This window comes from Saimiri boliviensis, chromosome 13 (assembly GCF_048565385.1).
Source record: "Saimiri boliviensis isolate mSaiBol1 chromosome 13, mSaiBol1.pri, whole genome shotgun sequence".
Lineage (NCBI taxonomy): Eukaryota > Metazoa > Chordata > Mammalia > Primates > Cebidae > Saimiri > Saimiri boliviensis.
The window spans coordinates 102,595,582-102,612,942 of record NC_133461.1 but is presented as its reverse complement, the minus strand read 5'-3'; the positions used below and the strand labels follow the sequence as shown (position 1 = coordinate 102,612,942).

Sequence of the window (17,361 nt, the reverse complement as noted above, 5' to 3'; positions counted from 1 at the left end):
AGTGACGGTGGCCATCGTTACTCATAAAAATACAAGTGAATGATGTCAAGGCCACAGTGCTGCGGCAAAAATAAGGTCTTGTGGGAAGAGTGCTGGATCTCTTAGCTCTGGGGAAGAGCTCCAATCTAACCTCAACTCTGACCCGTCACTCATACCCAACCCAGGAGGAAGACAAGGCTGAGCTCCATGTGGGGGCACTGGAGACATGGCACATGGATGCAGAGGGGCCAGTGGACTGCAATGGAGGAGACCCGGGTGGGGCCCTGCCACACCCTGCCTGCATACACTGGGTGACTCCCGCAGAGGTAAGCTCTCAGTCCTGGGGTCCTTTTCCGTAGAGGGTGGATATTGCCCTGGACAAGCTCTAAGACTCCTCCAAGCTCTTAACTGTTTGAGATCTTGAAGTCACAGCTCCCTAGAGGACAGGAACTGCAGGCTGTGTGGTCGGGCCTGGGGCCTCAGCCCCATGCATGCCGATAGGACCTTGGTTGGGCACCTTGTTCAGGGCTAGAGGGCTCAGGGCTTTTGCCCACAGCGTTCAGACACAGAAACATCGATTTCACATTCGGCTGGTTCCGGATGTGGCCCTCCCAGCTCCCTTCTCTCCCAAGCATGTTTCTTACCCCTTTCACGGACATTTTGCACCGATAAAACAGTCTGTAGGAAGAAAAGAGTTGGAAATGATGTCATGGGTGAAGCAAAGGAAATAGGCTCGTCTGAAAACCCTGTCATGACGGAAGACCTCTGAGTACCATTCAGACCGTAACAAACATGTGGAACTCCCAAGAGAGCCAGGGACCCCCTCACAGGAGTCAAGTAAAGAGGGAGCTCACGACCAAAGCTCTGGGCTGAGGCTGCCCCAGGGCCCTTGAAGACCTTGGTAATGTGAAGACCTGGGTTTACCACCACTGGGAACAAGAAAACAGACCCTAGGCCTACGATGAGACATTGGAGATGTGCTATCCCACGCCCCTCCATGGTAAATCCAGTAAATCTGCGGTCTGTGATGTGCTATGCCCTCAACGGAAAAACTGATTAGAAAAAAACGCCCTCATCATGATAAAGATGTTAAAGGAGTTCCCCTGTTTCAGCTTGGTACTAAGAGGAAACCAAAAGACACCCCCTTGGGAATTCATAGCTCTACTCCTTCCTTCCCAAATGCTTGGATTTGGGTTTGCATTCTCTGCATGATCTGGAAACCCCCAAAGTGCGAAGTAAACAAGAACAACAACAATAACAACAAAGTGAGCCTCGGCTGGTAATGCCACCAGGATGCCTGGCAGAAGAAATCCTTAACCACCCATGGGGTCATCTCCTTAAGCCCAATTGAAGCAGACTGGTACAGATTACGTACTGCTGAAGATGGGCTTATAAACCAAAATTACAACACACACACACACACACACACACACACACACCCCAAAGCTCCACCTCAAGAGGCAGCAAATGCAGCAAAGAGCAAAATAAGATTCTCCAAAAATGTCAAATAATAGAGCTTCAAAGAGGGAGAGGGAGAGAAAAAAAGAGAATTAGAAATAAATATGCTTAAAATGATTGAAGACATAAAAGGAACTGAAAATTAAGAATACAAGACTCTATCAAAGGGGATCAGAATGATTTGAAAAAGAACCACATAAAACTGTCACAAATTTAAAAAAACTGATTATTGAAATTAAAACTTCAAAGATGGGTTAAACTGCAGATCAGACACTGCAGTGTCCAGGACAATTAACTGCCTAAAGACAATTAAGATACAGAAAGTCAGACCTGAGCCTGGCTCACAAGCAATGACAGAAGTTTCTAAAATCAAATAACCTAGAATTCTGTACTTAGATAGATGATTCTTCAAGATTAAGAGTAAAATTGGCCGGGCGCGGTGGCTCAAGCCTGTAATCCCAGCACTTTGGGAGGCCGAGGCGGGTGGATCATGAGGTCAAGAGATCGAGACCATCCTGGTCAACATGGTGAAACCCCGTCTCTACTGAAAATACAAAAAATTAGCTGGGCATGGTGGCACGTGCCTGTAATCCCAGCTACTCAGGAGGCTGAGGCAGGAGAATTGCCTGAGCCCAGGAGGCGGAGGTTGTGGTGAGCCGAGATCGCGCCATTGCACTCCAGCCTGGGAAACAAGAGCAAAACTCCGTCTCAAAAAAGAAAAAAAAAAAAAAGAGTAAAATTAAGATGTCTTCAGGCACCAAATATGAATTTACCACCAAAAGACTCTTATTGAGAGAACTACTAAAGGAGGTGCTTCAGGAAGAAAGAAACTGAGCTCAATGCAAATGAGTGAGATGTAAGAAGTGATCAGTAAAAAAAGTGGAAAATATGGAACAGTCTGATCAGGCACTGACTGTATATAAAACAACAATAGTGATGATGAGTCCTAACACATAAGACAGGAGGGTGTGCAGGTTACAGAGGTAAAGATTCTAAACTCCTCTGCTTCTTCAAGAAGAGGGTTGGGGACATCCATTAGTTTTAGACTTGTGTAAGCTAATTATACATGTTAAAATGGTAAGGTAGTAGCATAATTTCCAGGCCATCATTATTATAATCATTTTCTGACCTTGTGTGTCAGTGAGATATAAATTTTCCCATTAAGGACAGACCAGTAAGGGGACATCAACCATTCTGACTACACGAATAAAAGAAAAGATGGTCAGATTGCTACTCCTGGTCCCTGCCACACACCGGGCACCCCACTTTGTTTACAGCTGCCCCCTCCGCTCTTACACCCCCGTTCCCCACCCCTCACCTCATCGCTTGCTCTGAAGAAGATTTTGAAAGTCCGACTCAGGTTCTGTTCCAGTTCAGCCTCAGCCACTCCCTGAAACAATCAAGAAAGCAAAATGAAGGGCCCCCGAGAAATGGTGGAAACTGTACCCCTCCTTCATCTGACTGAAAGCAAGAAGCCCCCTACCTCTGCCCCATCCAGCCCAAGTCTCATCAGAGTTGCATTCATTTGAATTTTCATCATAGAACACATTTTTTAAAAAGGTTAACAAAATACAAGATGCTAACTGTAGTTCCCCACGGGAGGCAGGTTTATAGATGCCGCTTTCTTTGCATTTTTCAATGTTCCCATAATGAGAAGGTACTACTTATAATAATCTCTTGAAAGGAATTGGGAGGGGGCTGGTAGAGGAACACGTTGAAGGCTGACTGGTAGTAAGAAGAGAGGAGGTCCAAGGATTGAAAAACCAAGTGGAAAAGCTAAAACCTCTAAGCCCGATGCTCTTCCATTCAGTCATCTAAAGCTGGCTATATTGAGGCCAGGAGTTTAAGACCAGCTTGGGCAACATAGTGAGACCCCATCTTTACAAAGAAACTTAAAGAATTTAGAAACTTCAAAACCAGCTCCTTTGGGTCTTGTTACAGACCATCAGATTGCCAAGGGCTTATATTCCGCGGACAGAGCAGCACGGCTTTCACTGGTAAACAGCTGGGACGTAGAGTCTTCCTGGGATAAACGACCAGGTCCTTCCAGTTCTTGGGAGCGGTATGGCATTGAATTGGCCAGTCTACACAAAGGTCTCTGGCTGTGCCCAGGTCTCTGGTTCATACATGGTGGGAATTCTCTGACTTGAACTTGCTTCATCAGCTCCACAAACACTGAGCTCCTTCTCTGGCAATCTGGACCAAGAGATGCCAATGTACAAAATAGGCTCCAGAACCTTCCAATGGACCCAAGGAAGGAGGAGGGGTTTGGACGAGGTCTAAGGTGAAGTGTCCAGGTCACTGAATGCCATGTGCTAGGGCTGGGAGATTCCTATGGAAGGCTCAGGGTGTGAAGTCTTCCTCTGTCGCTTCCCCTCTCCTTCCTACCCCAACCCCCTCGAGAAGCTCTTCAGCTAAGCAGACACCAAGAACAGGAGCTGGCTGGAAGGTGGAGACAGATCCATCCGTGGATCCCACTCTCCTGGAGCGGGTAGCCTGGTTCACGGCTTTCTGGAGCATACCAGGACAATTTTAATTCAATTTTAATTTAATTCTACTTCTGTCTTTTCCAGAAGTTGAAAGGCCCTGGATCTGAAAGCTGTTCCAGATATAGCTTAGGAGAAAACAGCTGTCCCTGAGGCACATTTCCGCTAGGGGCAACCATTTAGAATAAAATTCTTGGTTGGGCGCGGTGGCTCATGCTGTAATCCCAGCACTTTGGGAGGCTGATGTGGGTGGATCACCTAAGGTCAGGAGTTTGAGACTGGCCTGGCCAACACAGTGAAACCCTGTCTCTGCCAATGAAACAAAATTAGTTGGGTGCGGTGGTACACATCTGTAATCTCAGCTACTTGGAGGCTGAGGCAGAAGAATCACTTGAATCTGGGAGGCAAAGGTTGCAGTGAGCTGAGATCTTGCCATTGCACTCCAGTCTGGGCAAAAAGAGCAAAACTCCACCTCAAAAAAAAAAAAACAAAAAAAAAAAAACAACTTTCTGCAGTACAGCTGCTGCAGAGAGACTGGTGCTACGGGAGGGAACTGAGTTAAAAGTGGCTATGCCAACTGACTCTCCTCTCCTTCCTTCTAACCACCCACCTGCACACAGCTCAACTAGTCTACAGGGTGAGCAGGCTACCTACTTCCTGGCCTCCCTGGTTTAACACATTATGACTTTCACCAAGAGTGTCGACTTCTATCAGTTCGGCCTTCAACACTGGACCCAAACACTGCCTTCTCCATGAAGTTCCACCTTTCCCACCATGAAGGGGCAATTCTTCTTTTCTTGGGTCCCACAGAGCCTTGCCTTTGCTCTCCTGGGACCTTCGTATTGACAGGGACTCATCGTGTTCCAGGAGCATCTGTGGCTGCCCTTAAGATACTGTCAGAGGAGAGGAAGATCCTAAAGCCATATTCTTAAAGCATTGGTTCCAGTGACTTGCAGTCCTCAGTGCTCGCACATTTTGAGAGGTTATTTATTTTTTTGAGATGCAGTCTTGGTCTGTTGTCCGGACTGGAGAGCAGTGGTACCATCTTGGCTCACTGTAACCTCTGCCTCCTGGGTTCAAGTGATTCTCCTGCCTCAGCCTCCCGAGTAGCTGGGATTACAGGTGCCCACCACCATGCCCAGCTAATTTTTATATTTTTAGTAGAGACCGGGTTTCATCTTGTTGGTCAGGCTGGTCTCGAACTTCTGACCTCAAGTGATCCGCCTGCCTCGGCCTCCCAAAGTGCTGGCATTATAAGCATGAGCCAGGATGCCCAGCAAGATGTTACTCTTTTTTGTTCTGCTCATCACTCGTCATGAAAGCTCTGGATCTGCGCTGTGGTAGCACAGAAGGAGCGGAGACACTGCTCATCTGGCAGTGCTGGATATGGGGGTGGAGAGTTTCTGATGAAAGCCATGTCTGCCTGTTACTGACAGTTCCCTCTGTTTTGTAAGATTCAATTATAACGGTGTCAATGGCGGCCTTCTGCAACAAGATGATGAATGCCACGGCAAGAAATAGCCATGGGAGGAAGCACATTTAAGTGATGGATGGAAGCCCTGGTCAGCTCTGAGTGTGTGGCTGCCGGTCATCATTCTTATTTACTGAGAGCAGTCCTCATCCCAGAAATAGCTGCTGCTCATGAACTCAGGGGCGCATTTCAGTGTTTGGAGGAACCTGCAGAAACCTGGACAAGGCTTTGCCTCAAACGACCCTAAAAAGAGCAAACCATGTCAAAAAGGTCTGTAAAGAAAATCAAAGAGAGGCCAGGTGTGGTGGCACAAGCCTGTAATCCCAGCACTTTGGGAGGTCCAGGCAGGAGGACGGCTTGAGGCCAGGAGTTCAAGACCAGCCTGAGCAACATACAGACCCTGTCTCTAAAAAAAAAATTTTTTTTTAATTAGCTGGGCATGGTGGTGTGTGCCTGTAGTCCCAGCTACTAGGGATAGTGAGGCAGGAGGACTGCTTGAGCCCAGGAGGTCAAGAATGCAGTGAGCTCTAATTGTGTCATTGCACTCCAACCTGGGCAACAGAGTGAGAACCTCTTTTAAAAAAATCAGAAAGAGAAAAAGTAAACAAATCTGCTCACTCACATAAAAGTGCAGTGGAACAACAGAAGGAACAGAATGAAGCTGGGGGCCAGAAAGGAGAGAAGATCACAGAAGATAGCATTTGTCCTCTGCTTATGTGCTTAGCTGAGACATTCTGACTCTCTTTAATATACAAAAGGTAACACTCTAAATCCTACAGACAATGACAAATTTCCTGTCTGCCCTGGACAGGGGCTCCTCCTTTTCTGTTCCTGTGCGCAGAATTTAAAGGATGGATTTAGAGTCCAATAACAGTTTCAAACAAGCCGAAGTACTAGGATTTACTATCTGGGGAACTTCCCTGGAGCCTCAGTTTCCTCATCTGTAAAATGGGGATTTTGAAAATGAGATAATGCCCATGTCTTACAATGCCTGACATGTAGGAGGCATGCCAATAAATATTAATTATTATCATTATCTCCATCGTTTTTTTTTTTTAGAGACAGGGTCTTGCTATGTTGCCCAGGCTGGAGTGCAGTAGTGCAGTCATGGCTTACTGCAACCTCAAACTCCTGGACTCAAGTGATCCTCTTGCTTCAGTCTTCTGAGGAGCTGGGATTACATGTGTCCACCACCATGTCTGGCTAACTTTTAAAAAATTTTTGTAGACATGGGGTCTTGCTATCTTGCTCAGGCTGGTCTCAAACTCCTGGCCAACTGGTCCTCCCACCTTGGCCTCCCAAAGTGCTGGGATTACAGCCATTGCACCTGGCTGATTTTTAACAATTTTAAATTAATATACAATTAGGGCTCTTTAAATGATATCATCTGGCTTTAGAGTGGGCCCTAGATCTAATGTCCTGTGTCCTTATGCAAGCAAGAGGGAACCTGAGACATACAGTGACACAGAGGGGAGGATGCCACATGAAGACGGAGGCAGAGACGGGGCTGATGCATCCACAAGCCGAGGGATTGCTAGCAAGTGCCAGAGGCTGGGAGACGGCACGGGACGGATTCTCTCTTGGACCCCCCAGAAGGGACCAACCCTGCTGAGACCCTGATTTTGGACATCTAGCCTCAAGAACTGTAGAGAATTCACTTCTGTGGTTCCAAGTCACCCAGCAGCCTGGGAGCGGGAACACAAAAGGAGGGGCCCCAACCCAGGGCAGCAGGAAATGTGTCATTGGTCTGCAGGATTTAAAGATACAGTGTTACCTTTCGCAGATGAAAGAGGGTCAGAAGGTCTCAGCTAAGTGCAAAAGCAGAGGACAAATGTGATCTTCTCCTATTTCTGGCTCCCAGCTTACACTAAAGCCTATCTCCAGGCAGTATCTTGATGTGGGGCTGACGGAGGAGGGTGAGGAGGCAAAGGCACAGGGTCTTACTCACCCTGGGCTCAGCGGGGCCAGGCACCCTCCCCAGGAGCAGCAGGCAGCAGGTGTGCCAACTGCAGGTGGGTCTGGAGGGTCCCAGGATCCAAGGTGCCCTGGACTTCCCTCACCCCCCAGTTGTCTTCCCACGTGCGTATTCCACTCACTGTCAGAGGGGCCCTGGAAAGGCCTGGCGCCACGAAGAAGATGGAGTTTTGTCTAGACTTGCCACTCAGCGCCGGTAGGGGCAGTGCGCCAGTCACCTCATTTGCCAGGGAGGTGCCCCCATGTTGGTGGGGGGGGGCACAGCTCTGCCTCCCATGCTCAGCCCTCCTCACACAGAGAGTGCCCTCCACCATCCCAGGAATTTCTCCTCCTTCATCTTCTCTTGGGTCCTTTCCAAGGTAGAGAACAAGTCGCTGAGAGGCTGCACTTAACTGTGGCTATTGTTTCGTGGCTGAGAGTGGAGACAGCTGTTGAAGCCAAATTGCAGCATCCACGAAGCCCCCACTGAGCCCTCCCGCCCTTTACAATTAATGCCAGAGGACGCCTCTGCTGATCAGCAGGCTGGGCCAGCAACTCTGTTTCATGCTCGGTCTACCTTGGCAAGAATGACTCCAATTCCCCTGGAATTCTCTCAGACAGGCCAGGAGAAACGGTGGGGTGGTTGTCCCTGAGGTCAAAAATGCCAGTGGCTAGAAGCATCTGAAATCTGGGCAGAGAGCAAACTGCTGACCTTTGACCAGCGGTGTGGCTGGTCAGATGAGAGAGGTGGAGAGGAAAGACTTGGAAAACTCTATAGGGACCTAGGGTGCAGGGGGCCACCTGCCATTTGCTGACAGTGCCAGTCTTTCTGTCCACAGCAGCACTGAGCTGGGCAGCCCTTGTTACAGAGCAGATGCTCAGGTAGCGGCCTGAAGTGCTTTGTGGAAGGTCAGGCAGGTTATAAATGAGAACACCGGACTCCAAACCCCTTCGTATTTGGTTTTTACCACAACATACCATAACACCACCAGTTTAAAACACTGAAAATAACCCTGCCAGGCTGGATGGGGTGGCTCACGCCTGTAATCCCAGCACTTTGGGAGGCCGAGGCGGGTGGATCACAAGGTCAGGAGTTTGAGACCAGCCTGGCCAACACAGTGAAACTCCGTCTCTACTGAAATTACAAAAATTAGCCAGGTGTGGCGGTGAGCGCCTGTGGTCCCAGCTACTCAGGAGGCTGAGGCAGGAGAATTCGGTTGAACCCACGAGGTAGAGGTTGCAGTGAGCTGAGATCGCGCCACTGCACTCCACCCTGGACAATGAGAGCGAAACTCCTTCTCAAAACAAACCAACCCCTCTTTTAAACTGTATTATTCAGCTGTGAAAAACAATCAAAATAATGTCTGTCAACAGAGGATTAAATAATTCCTGGTTCACCAGCTACAAAACCCCATGCAGCCATTAAAAAGAATGAGACAAATCTGTATGTGCTGACAAAAAATCAGTGCAATATGAATTAAATGACAAAGTGGCATGATTCCCTTTATATTAAAAATTGTGTATATGTGTGTGCTCAGGACCTTTTTTTAAATAGCAAGCATGATTTACTTCATAATTTTAAAAAAGCCTAAAACATAAACTCTAATCACCAGCTGTCCCCATGGCCTGAAGGAGCTACTATGTTGTAGAGATTAAGAAAGACCCGACATTTAGGCTGGCATGGTGGCTCACACCCGTAATCCCGGCAGTTTGGGAGGCTGAGGTGGGGGACTACTTGATGCTAGGACTTGGAGACCAGCCTGGGCAACACAAGGAAAAAATAAAGACAGAGAGAGACTCAATGTTTTGAGGGGAAAGAAAATCATCTGTGGATGATTTTCAGCCAGGTAAAGCTTTCCGTCTCTAATTTTTCTTTTCCCACATTTTCTCTCTTATCCCTAATTTCTCATCTGGTTAAATACCTAAACAAAAGGGATTTTATTCCCCACCCTCCCCCCCGACCCCGCCGCCCTATTTTTTTTTTTTTTTTTTTTTTTTTTTTTTTAACTCAGGCTGGAGTGCAGTGGTACAATCTCATCTCACTGCAACCTCCGCCTCTCAAGTTCAAGAGATTCTCTTGCCTCAGCCTCCTGAGCAGCTGGGATTACAGGCAGGTACCACGACGCCTAGCTAACTTTTATATTTTTAGTAGAGACAGGGTTTTACTATGTTGGCCATACTGGTCTCGAACTCCTGGTATCAGATGACCAGCCCGCCTGCTGAGATTACAGATGTGAGTCACCATGCCCAGCCCAAAAGGGCATTTTGATGCCTGAAATCTGCCTCTAGTTTGCTATATGGTTCCAGACACACACACACACACACACACACACACACACACACAGGTGCCTGGCACCCAATCTTCCTCAAAGAAATAAAAATACACACGTGCAGCTTAAGGCCAAGTAAAGAGGACCAGTGTCACGAGGTGGAGGGGAGGGTTCCTAGGATATCCTACGCACGTTCTGGTATGGGAAGGCTAAGGAGCTGTATCCCCCAGGCCAGGCGAGGACTTTGGGAATCCTCAGAATTAAAACGTGAAACAGCTCAGCTGAAATGACCCAACCGATTCCACTGGCCTTCATGCTTTCTCACTATACACGTGAAAAGCTGTGACCTCTTCTCTGAGAAGCAGAGAAAAACCAGCCTTGTTTGTTTCCAGCACACTTGGCAGATTCCCAGGCCAAGACTCAACATGTTGGCTAAGGGCTCAAAGAGCTATATGGGAGCTGACTCTAAACTTTTGGGCAGCTCTGCTCAGCAGAGATGAGCCCAAAGTGGGGGAGATGGGGCTGGGTGCGGTGGCTCATGCCTGTCATCGCAGCACTTTGGGAAGCCAAGGAGGGTGGATCATCTGAGGTCAGGAGCTCAAGACCAGACTGGCCAACATGGTGAAACCCCATCTCTATTAAAAATACAAAAATTAGCCAGGCATGGTCGTGGGTGCCTATAATCCCAGCTACTTGGGAGGCTGAGGCAAGAGAAGCACTTGAACCTAGGAGACAGAAGTTGCAATGGGCCAAAATCATGCCACTGCACTCCAGCCTGGGCAATACAGTGAGACTCCGTCTCAAAAAATAATTTAAAAAATAAGGTTGGGGAGACAGGTACACCCACAGCACAGAAGCAGTCTTCCTTTGGCTGCGTGGGTCTGGAACAGCCTCAGTGCTCCTATGGAGAAGCTGGAGATGCCAGAAATGCCTCGTCCCGGCCAGGGAGGGAACGGGTTAGGAGCCGGCAGGAAGGAGGAACCCCCAGCACCCGCTGTGTTTCAAAGAGCTGGTCTCCATGCTGATGGCTTTACTTACCCACCTGGAGTCAGCTTAAGTTTGAAGCTATTACCTGTTTGAAAACCACCCAAGACTAACCTTTTGCAGAGGAGGAAACTGAGGGCCAGAGATGGGAAGTGCCTTTGCCTACTTGTTCCTTAGAGAATAGGTACCTGGTAGGCTGGCAGGAACCCGTTTCTCCTCCAGTCCTAGCTCTGTGTCTACTGAGTGGTCCCAGTGGCTGGATACAGCCCAACCTGGTTGCTGGGTGTCTTTCCATGGCTGGATCACTCATTTGAATATGTAACATTTCCCTGCCAAGGCGCTTTGTTCTTAAGAACAAAACCGTCCTCAAAACTCTCGCTGCAGATTTTAAACCCAGCTGCCACGACAGAATAGAGGTACTGATTTTTCCAGAATAACTGTAACAACCTTTGAAACAAAAAACTGTGCCTTTACAAAGGCTGTAATTACTAAGCGTCTTTCTCCTAAGGTCACTTTTGCAATCAGGACTTTGAGTTTATCCCGATTTGTCCCTCCTCTCTCTGCTTGAATCACCATAGCTCACAGAACAAGGCACAAGCTCTCTTCCAGCCCAGCTTAGTGGGAAGCATGGGCTTTGAAGTCAAGCCTGGGTCAATATCCTGACCCAGTGATGTACCTGGTATTGGCCAGTTGGGGTTAAGCCCTCTGAGCCTCTGTTTGTTCGGCTGAGGAGATAGGAGAGGATTCTTAGTGTTGCTGTGACGATTAGAACTACCTGGCATCAGTGCTCAACAACAGTTGGAGCTGCAACCCATTGACAGATGACCGGATTAAGGGAATGTGGTCTATACACACCATGGAAAAGTATTCAGCCTTAAAAAGGAAGGCAGTTCTGACCCATGCTACTGCACTGGATGAACCTCGAAGGCACGATGCTCAGTGAAAGAAACTAGTCACGAAAGGACAAATACTGCATGCTTCCACTTACATGAGGCTCCTAGAGGAGTCAAAACCATGCAGACAGAAAGCAGAACGGTGGCTGCCAGGGGCTGGGAGAGGAGATGAGGAGTTAGTGTTTAATGGGTGGAGGGCTTCAGTTGGGAAGACAGACAAGTTCTGGAGGTGGATGTGGTGATGGCTACACAAGAGTGTACACGTGCTTAATGCCACAGAACTGCACACTCACAACTAGGGGACAGGGTCACTTTATGTTACATGTATGTAACCACAATTAGAAATATTTTTGGCCAGGTGTAGTAGCTCACCCCTGTTTCCCAGAGCTTTGGGAGGCCAAGGCATACAGATCACCTGAGCCCAGAAGTTTGAAACTGGCCTGGTTGACATGGTGAAACCCTGTGTCTATTAAAAAAAAAAATTAGCCAACTGTGGCAACATACACCCATAGTCTCAGTGCTCAGGAGGCTGGTGTGGGAGGATCATCTGGGCCTGGGGAGGTCGAGGCTGCAGTGAGCTATGATCACACCACTGCACTCCAGCCTGTGTGACAGAGTGAGACCCTGTCACAAAAAAAAATTTTTTTTTTTAATGAACTGAATACCATGAGGATACAAGGAGAAGAGGACTATCCACAAGCCAAGGAGAGAGGCCTCAAGAGAAACTAACTCTACAAATACCCTGATCTTGAACTTCCAGCCTCTAAAACTAAGAGAGTGAATTTGTTGTTGAAGCTGCCATCTGTTGGGCTGCCAGGCCTTTGTTAACGGCAGCCCCAGCAAAGTAATCTACCCTCTACACCACACACCATACCCACAGGCTTGCGACTGAGACTATCTCACACTAATGAAGGACACTGTGACTTCAATCAGGCCAATGGAAGCCCATGGGTTCCCACACACCAGGACATAGCACGGCGGGGCCCTGGCCTCCCCATAGGATGTGCGATGCGACAGGTTGAGATTGCCTGAAATGCCGCTGGAAGCTTTCGGTCAATGAGTCCAGTTATTGCCTGAATTGCAGATCCTCTCACATAGATGCTGTCTCATCAATGAAAATAATTGTTGGAGAAGACCTACTCTCATTGAATCGAAATGGGGATAGTTGTAGTCTTGCCGGAAATGGTACCTCCTAAGAGGAGCAGAGGTGGAGGCTGGGAGAGGGATGTGGAGACAGTCTCACATTCCCAATTACTTCCTTCCATTCCTCTCTCTGGAGTGTGCAGGAAACACCTTTTATTCTCTCTGGATAATTCCCGAAAGTGGATGGAGGCACCCGCAGGTGCCTCCCACAGAAGAGGGCAGCCACAGGGGGCACCACGTCAGGTGACATGGAATCCTGACGCTGCTCTCAGTGAACTCCAGTTAAGGGTGGCAGGGATTCCCCAATGCATGTATTAGCCATGTCCAGGGGGCATCTTTGAAAGGCAACTTCATGGCACGTGGGTTGATACCTAGAAACTTAGCACATTCTTCAGAGCACACATGGGGTCTGCTGCAGGACTCTTAGACCAGGCGTCCCCAAACTATGGCCCGTGGGCCGCATGCGGCCCCCTGAGGCCATTTATCCGGCCCCCCACTACACTTCAGGAAGGGGCACCTCTTTCAATGGTGGTCAGTGAGAGGAGCACAGTATGTGGTGGCCCTCCAACGGTCTGAGGGACAGTGAACCGGCCCCCTGTGTAAAAAGTTTGGGGATGCCTTAGACCCTGGTGCCTAATCACAAAGCTCAGCTGTCACCAATGAGTGAGGTGGGAATCCACCAGCTCAGCTGTCACCAATGAGAGAGGTGGCATCTACCAGCTCAGCTGTCACCAATGAGAGAGGCGGGGTCCACCAGCTCAGCTGTCACCAATGAGAGAGGTGGGCTTCACCAGCTCAGCTATCACCAATGAGTGAGGTGGGGTCCACCAGCTCAGCTGTCACCAATGAGTGAGGTGGGGTCCACCAGCTCAGCTGTCACCAATGAGAGAGGTGGGTTCCACCACCTCAGCTGCCACCAATGAGAGAGGTGGGGTCCACCAGCCTCTTGGCTAGAGAACCAGGAGGGGCGGCTCTTACCTGAGCACCAAGCCCCCAAACTCTGCAACTGCAGAGTCACCGAATAAGCCATCTCCCCAGGGTGCGACATCCCCCAGCCCTTCACCACCCAAACACACACGGAAATGTGCCATCGCCTGGGAAGGGCCAGCTGGGCATGGCAGCTGGTTTCACCTGAGCCCATTTGTAAAAATCGTTTCTGACTAAGGACACATAAAGTTAAAGGGGACAGAGATAAAGCAAACAAGAAGGAGACAGGAAGGAGAAAGGCAACACTAACGCTGCCATTGCTGCCCTTGGTGCCACACTTACTGGTTCTTGGAAGTAGAGCTGGTAATCCAACACCGGGTTGGCTTTGAGAATCTCCATCGGGTGCACGTTGGGATTTGCCGGTATGAAGGGAGTATTCAAACTGGCCACTGCCCTACAGAAATAAGAGGAGCAAGACTTAGCCCCTGTAAGGAGACCGTCTACAAGAGCCAGAACGGACTTTGTGGTTCAAAACTGAAGCTCAGAGTGGGAACATTCTACACACAAGGTCATACACCAGCAGTGAAGGGGAGAATGGGATCAGAACTCAGGATTTTCTATTCCTAGCCCAGTGGGTTTTTCCCCACTAAATTGCACTATTTCTCACCAACTTGCCTCAGACACATAGGCGTGCACACACACGCACACACACACACAACTACACATGCTATAGCAACCCTGAATAGCATATGGAGACACAAATCTCTCTAGTTTTAAAATACACATTCATTTTTTTGCCACTCTTTATTCACTCATTGTGTCTCCTCTGGATTGAGCATAATTCTATGGTATATACCAGGGAAGAGAAAATGTAAAATGAATAAAATATCATTTCTATCCTCAAGGAGCTCATCATAATTTAATAAGTTAGAATAGAAAAACACACAATGGTCTTATGAGACGACTATGACATGAGCCGTAGCACATGATAGCATGGGGGTTGGAAGGAGATAAGGAATTCTGAACTGGGCATCATGGGGGACCTTGTGGAAATCGAGCATTTGAACTTGGCTTTTCAGAGTGGTGAGAGTTGGGGAGGGGAACAGGGCCTTCGAGGGGAACATCAAGAGGCAGCCTGAGCAAATCCTAGAAGGGGGCAAAGCTTGCAGCTGTGTTCAGTGGAGCACGGAGTCTGCCTGGCTAGAGACCAAACGTGGAATGGGCTATGCTGGAAAATAACCCCACAAAGGCAGTGAGTGGGAGGCCAGGCACGAAGGGCCCTGAGTCTGAATTTGATGCTCTAAGAGCCAAGAAAACCATGAGGGCTTCTGAGAAGAGGGGAGGGTAGATATGTTGCAGTCAGGAAGATTAATCCAGCCCTGAGAGACCGCACAGACACAGATGCAGAGGCCAGAAGCCGGGAATCCAGCCAGTAGACCATTCCATTATCACCCAAAGAGGGAACAGGATGCTAGCAAAAGGAACAGAAAAGACAGCTGGCCATGGTGGCTCACGCCTGCAATCCCAGCACTTTGGGAGGCAGAGGCAGCTGGATCACTTGAGACCAGGAGGTCGAGACCAGCCTCGCCTGTGCTGTGAAGCCGCCACCTCTACTCAAAGTACAAAAATTAGCCAGGCACGCTGGTGCACACCTGTGGTCCCAGCTACTCGGGAGGCTGAGGCAGGAGAATCACTTGAACCCAGGAGGCAGAGGTTGCAGTAAGCCAAGGTCACACCACTGCACTTCAGCCTGGGCGACAGAGCGAGACTCTGTTTCAAAAAAAAGGGAAGGAATAGAAAAGGGGGTGAATTTGAGGGGCAAACACAGCTTGTTGCTATTGTCCCTTTAACCAGCATGTCATGCATGTTTTGGCGAACCCACTTCTTAAGAACCAAGTTTTTATTTCCATTTTGAATGAGAGAGGGGACACAAAGTTAGAGGGAGAAGCTAGAATATGCCTACTATGTACCCGCAAGAAATTTTTAAAAATTTACAAAGTTAAAGAGATGAGCAGAACAATAGCATGAAAACTTTAACAATATTTTAGGAAACATTTGATTCTTTAGTTTTTCATATAATCCTATCATATGAGCCAAGAGTGAAACAGAACAAAGTTTCCTCATAGTTCCAATCTCATAAACTTAGCCAAATACAAAATAACTGGATTAGTTAGAGAAATTCAGATGGCAACTGAGGATGATGCTTCTTTAACTTCCCAAGACCAGAGGCCGAAATTGGAAGTCAGATAGGTTTTAAATGCAGCTCACCAGCTCAAACCACCAGAGACTACAGAGTCTCTGGGCCCAAACCTGCCATCTGATAGCTCTCACTCAAGCCGTGAAATGCTGGGCTAAGAAGGAGTGACGTGAAGGAAATGGTGGGGACCAGGACATGCCGGGCTCGCTGTACATTTGCACAGCATTTTCTGGTGTGGAGTCAGGCAGGAGTTACCATTACTACTTTGTCGTTGAGAAAGCCAAGGCCTAAGAAGTGAAGTGGTGTGTCCCACAGCCGACCAGGGCAGAATGGAAGGCCACTTTCTGATTCTCGGTCCAGGACTGAAGACACACCTGTTGCCTCCCCTGCACCCCTCAAGCTCAGCCATGATCCTCGTGCATTACCACCGGCCACTCGGGCCCTGAATTATTTGTTCCATTGGCTATAATTATTAACAGGTGCTGCTTCCTAACGCATTAGCTCATTAGATCCCGTTTTGTTTCGTTTGTTTTTGAGATGGAATTTCACTTTTGTCTCCCAGGCTGGAGTGCAAAGGCGTGATCTCGCCTCACTGCAACCTCCACCTCCGGGGTTCAAGTGATTCTCCTGCCCCAGCCTCCCCAGTAGCTGGGATTACAAGTGCACATCACTATGCCCAGCTAATTTTTCTATTTTTAGTAGAGATGGCGTTTCGCCATCTTGGCCAGGCTGGTCTCAAGCACCTGACCTCGTGATCCACCCGCCTTGGCCTCCCGAAGTGCTGGGATTACAGGTGTGAGCCACCATGCCCAGTCAGGCTCTCTTATTAATGTGTCACCAGACACTCAAGAGCGAAGATATCACCTTCCCAGATCACCTACTTATTTTTGAGACGTTTTCCAGGCTTAAAGATCTGAGGAACAATTCTCACAGGAGTTCAAGCCCAGCCTCCCCAAAATCCTTATTGCCTGAGGCCCAATTACCTCACTCTCTCGGGGTGGAAGAGAGCCATGAACCACACCAGCATGCCTCCCCAGTCATGGCCAATGAACACTGCTTGAGAGAGGCCCTAGGAAGCAGAAAGAAGGAAGCCAAATGTGGGGAGGTTTCTGGAACCGGATGCTGGGAGGCTCGGCCCTCAGCCAGCCCCTTTACACCTGGGCCTCGTCTCCTGACCCACAGCAGCTTCCAAATGCCCGCCCTTCGAGCTTCTCCTCCCTGCACCAGCCGAAGACCCTTAACACAAATCGCCGGGCTTTTACATCTGCTTAGAAGGCCGGGGCCATAGGCCATGGGTCCCTTCTCCCTTCTCCCTTCTCTCAAATCAAACTTTGTTTCGTCCTTTTCTTGTTTTCCTCCCTTCTATCTTAAAAGACGCTTCACGTCCCATGTGCATCTTTTTTTCTAATGATTATGCTTCTACCTCCCATCCCACTTTTTTGGGAGCTTCCCCTCCCTTAAACAACCATGAAAGGTTCAAAAGCATCTTTCATCTCTCTCTTTCTGTTGCCGGCACTGACAATGACGTCAACTCCTCTTTACGGAGCAGCTATAGCCATGTGCCACTTAAGGAGGGGGACATGTTCTCAGAAATGCGTCA

The 17,361-nt window shown here is 48.6% G+C and overlaps 1 protein-coding gene across 5 annotated transcripts in view; it reads right to left on the bottom strand.

Annotated features, from left to right (window-relative positions):
- Positions 1–17,361, bottom strand: part of EPHX2 (epoxide hydrolase 2) — a 102,794-nt gene that overhangs the window by 49,960 nt on the left and 35,473 nt on the right. For all 5 annotated transcript variants that reach the window (XR_012513278.1, XR_012513277.1, XM_074384091.1 and 2 more), the window contains exons 11-14: positions 16,745–16,830; positions 13,907–14,018; positions 2,756–2,827; positions 624–657 (exon numbers count right to left, since the gene is read on the bottom strand). Coding sequence is in view for 3 of the 5 variants with exons in the window: in XM_074384091.1 (XP_074240192.1) it covers positions 624–657; positions 2,756–2,827; positions 13,907–14,018; positions 16,745–16,830 (304 nt within the window). In the remaining 2 variants the exon portion in view is untranslated. The remainder of the gene's footprint in view (positions 1–623; positions 658–2,755; positions 2,828–13,906; positions 14,019–16,744; positions 16,831–17,361) is intronic.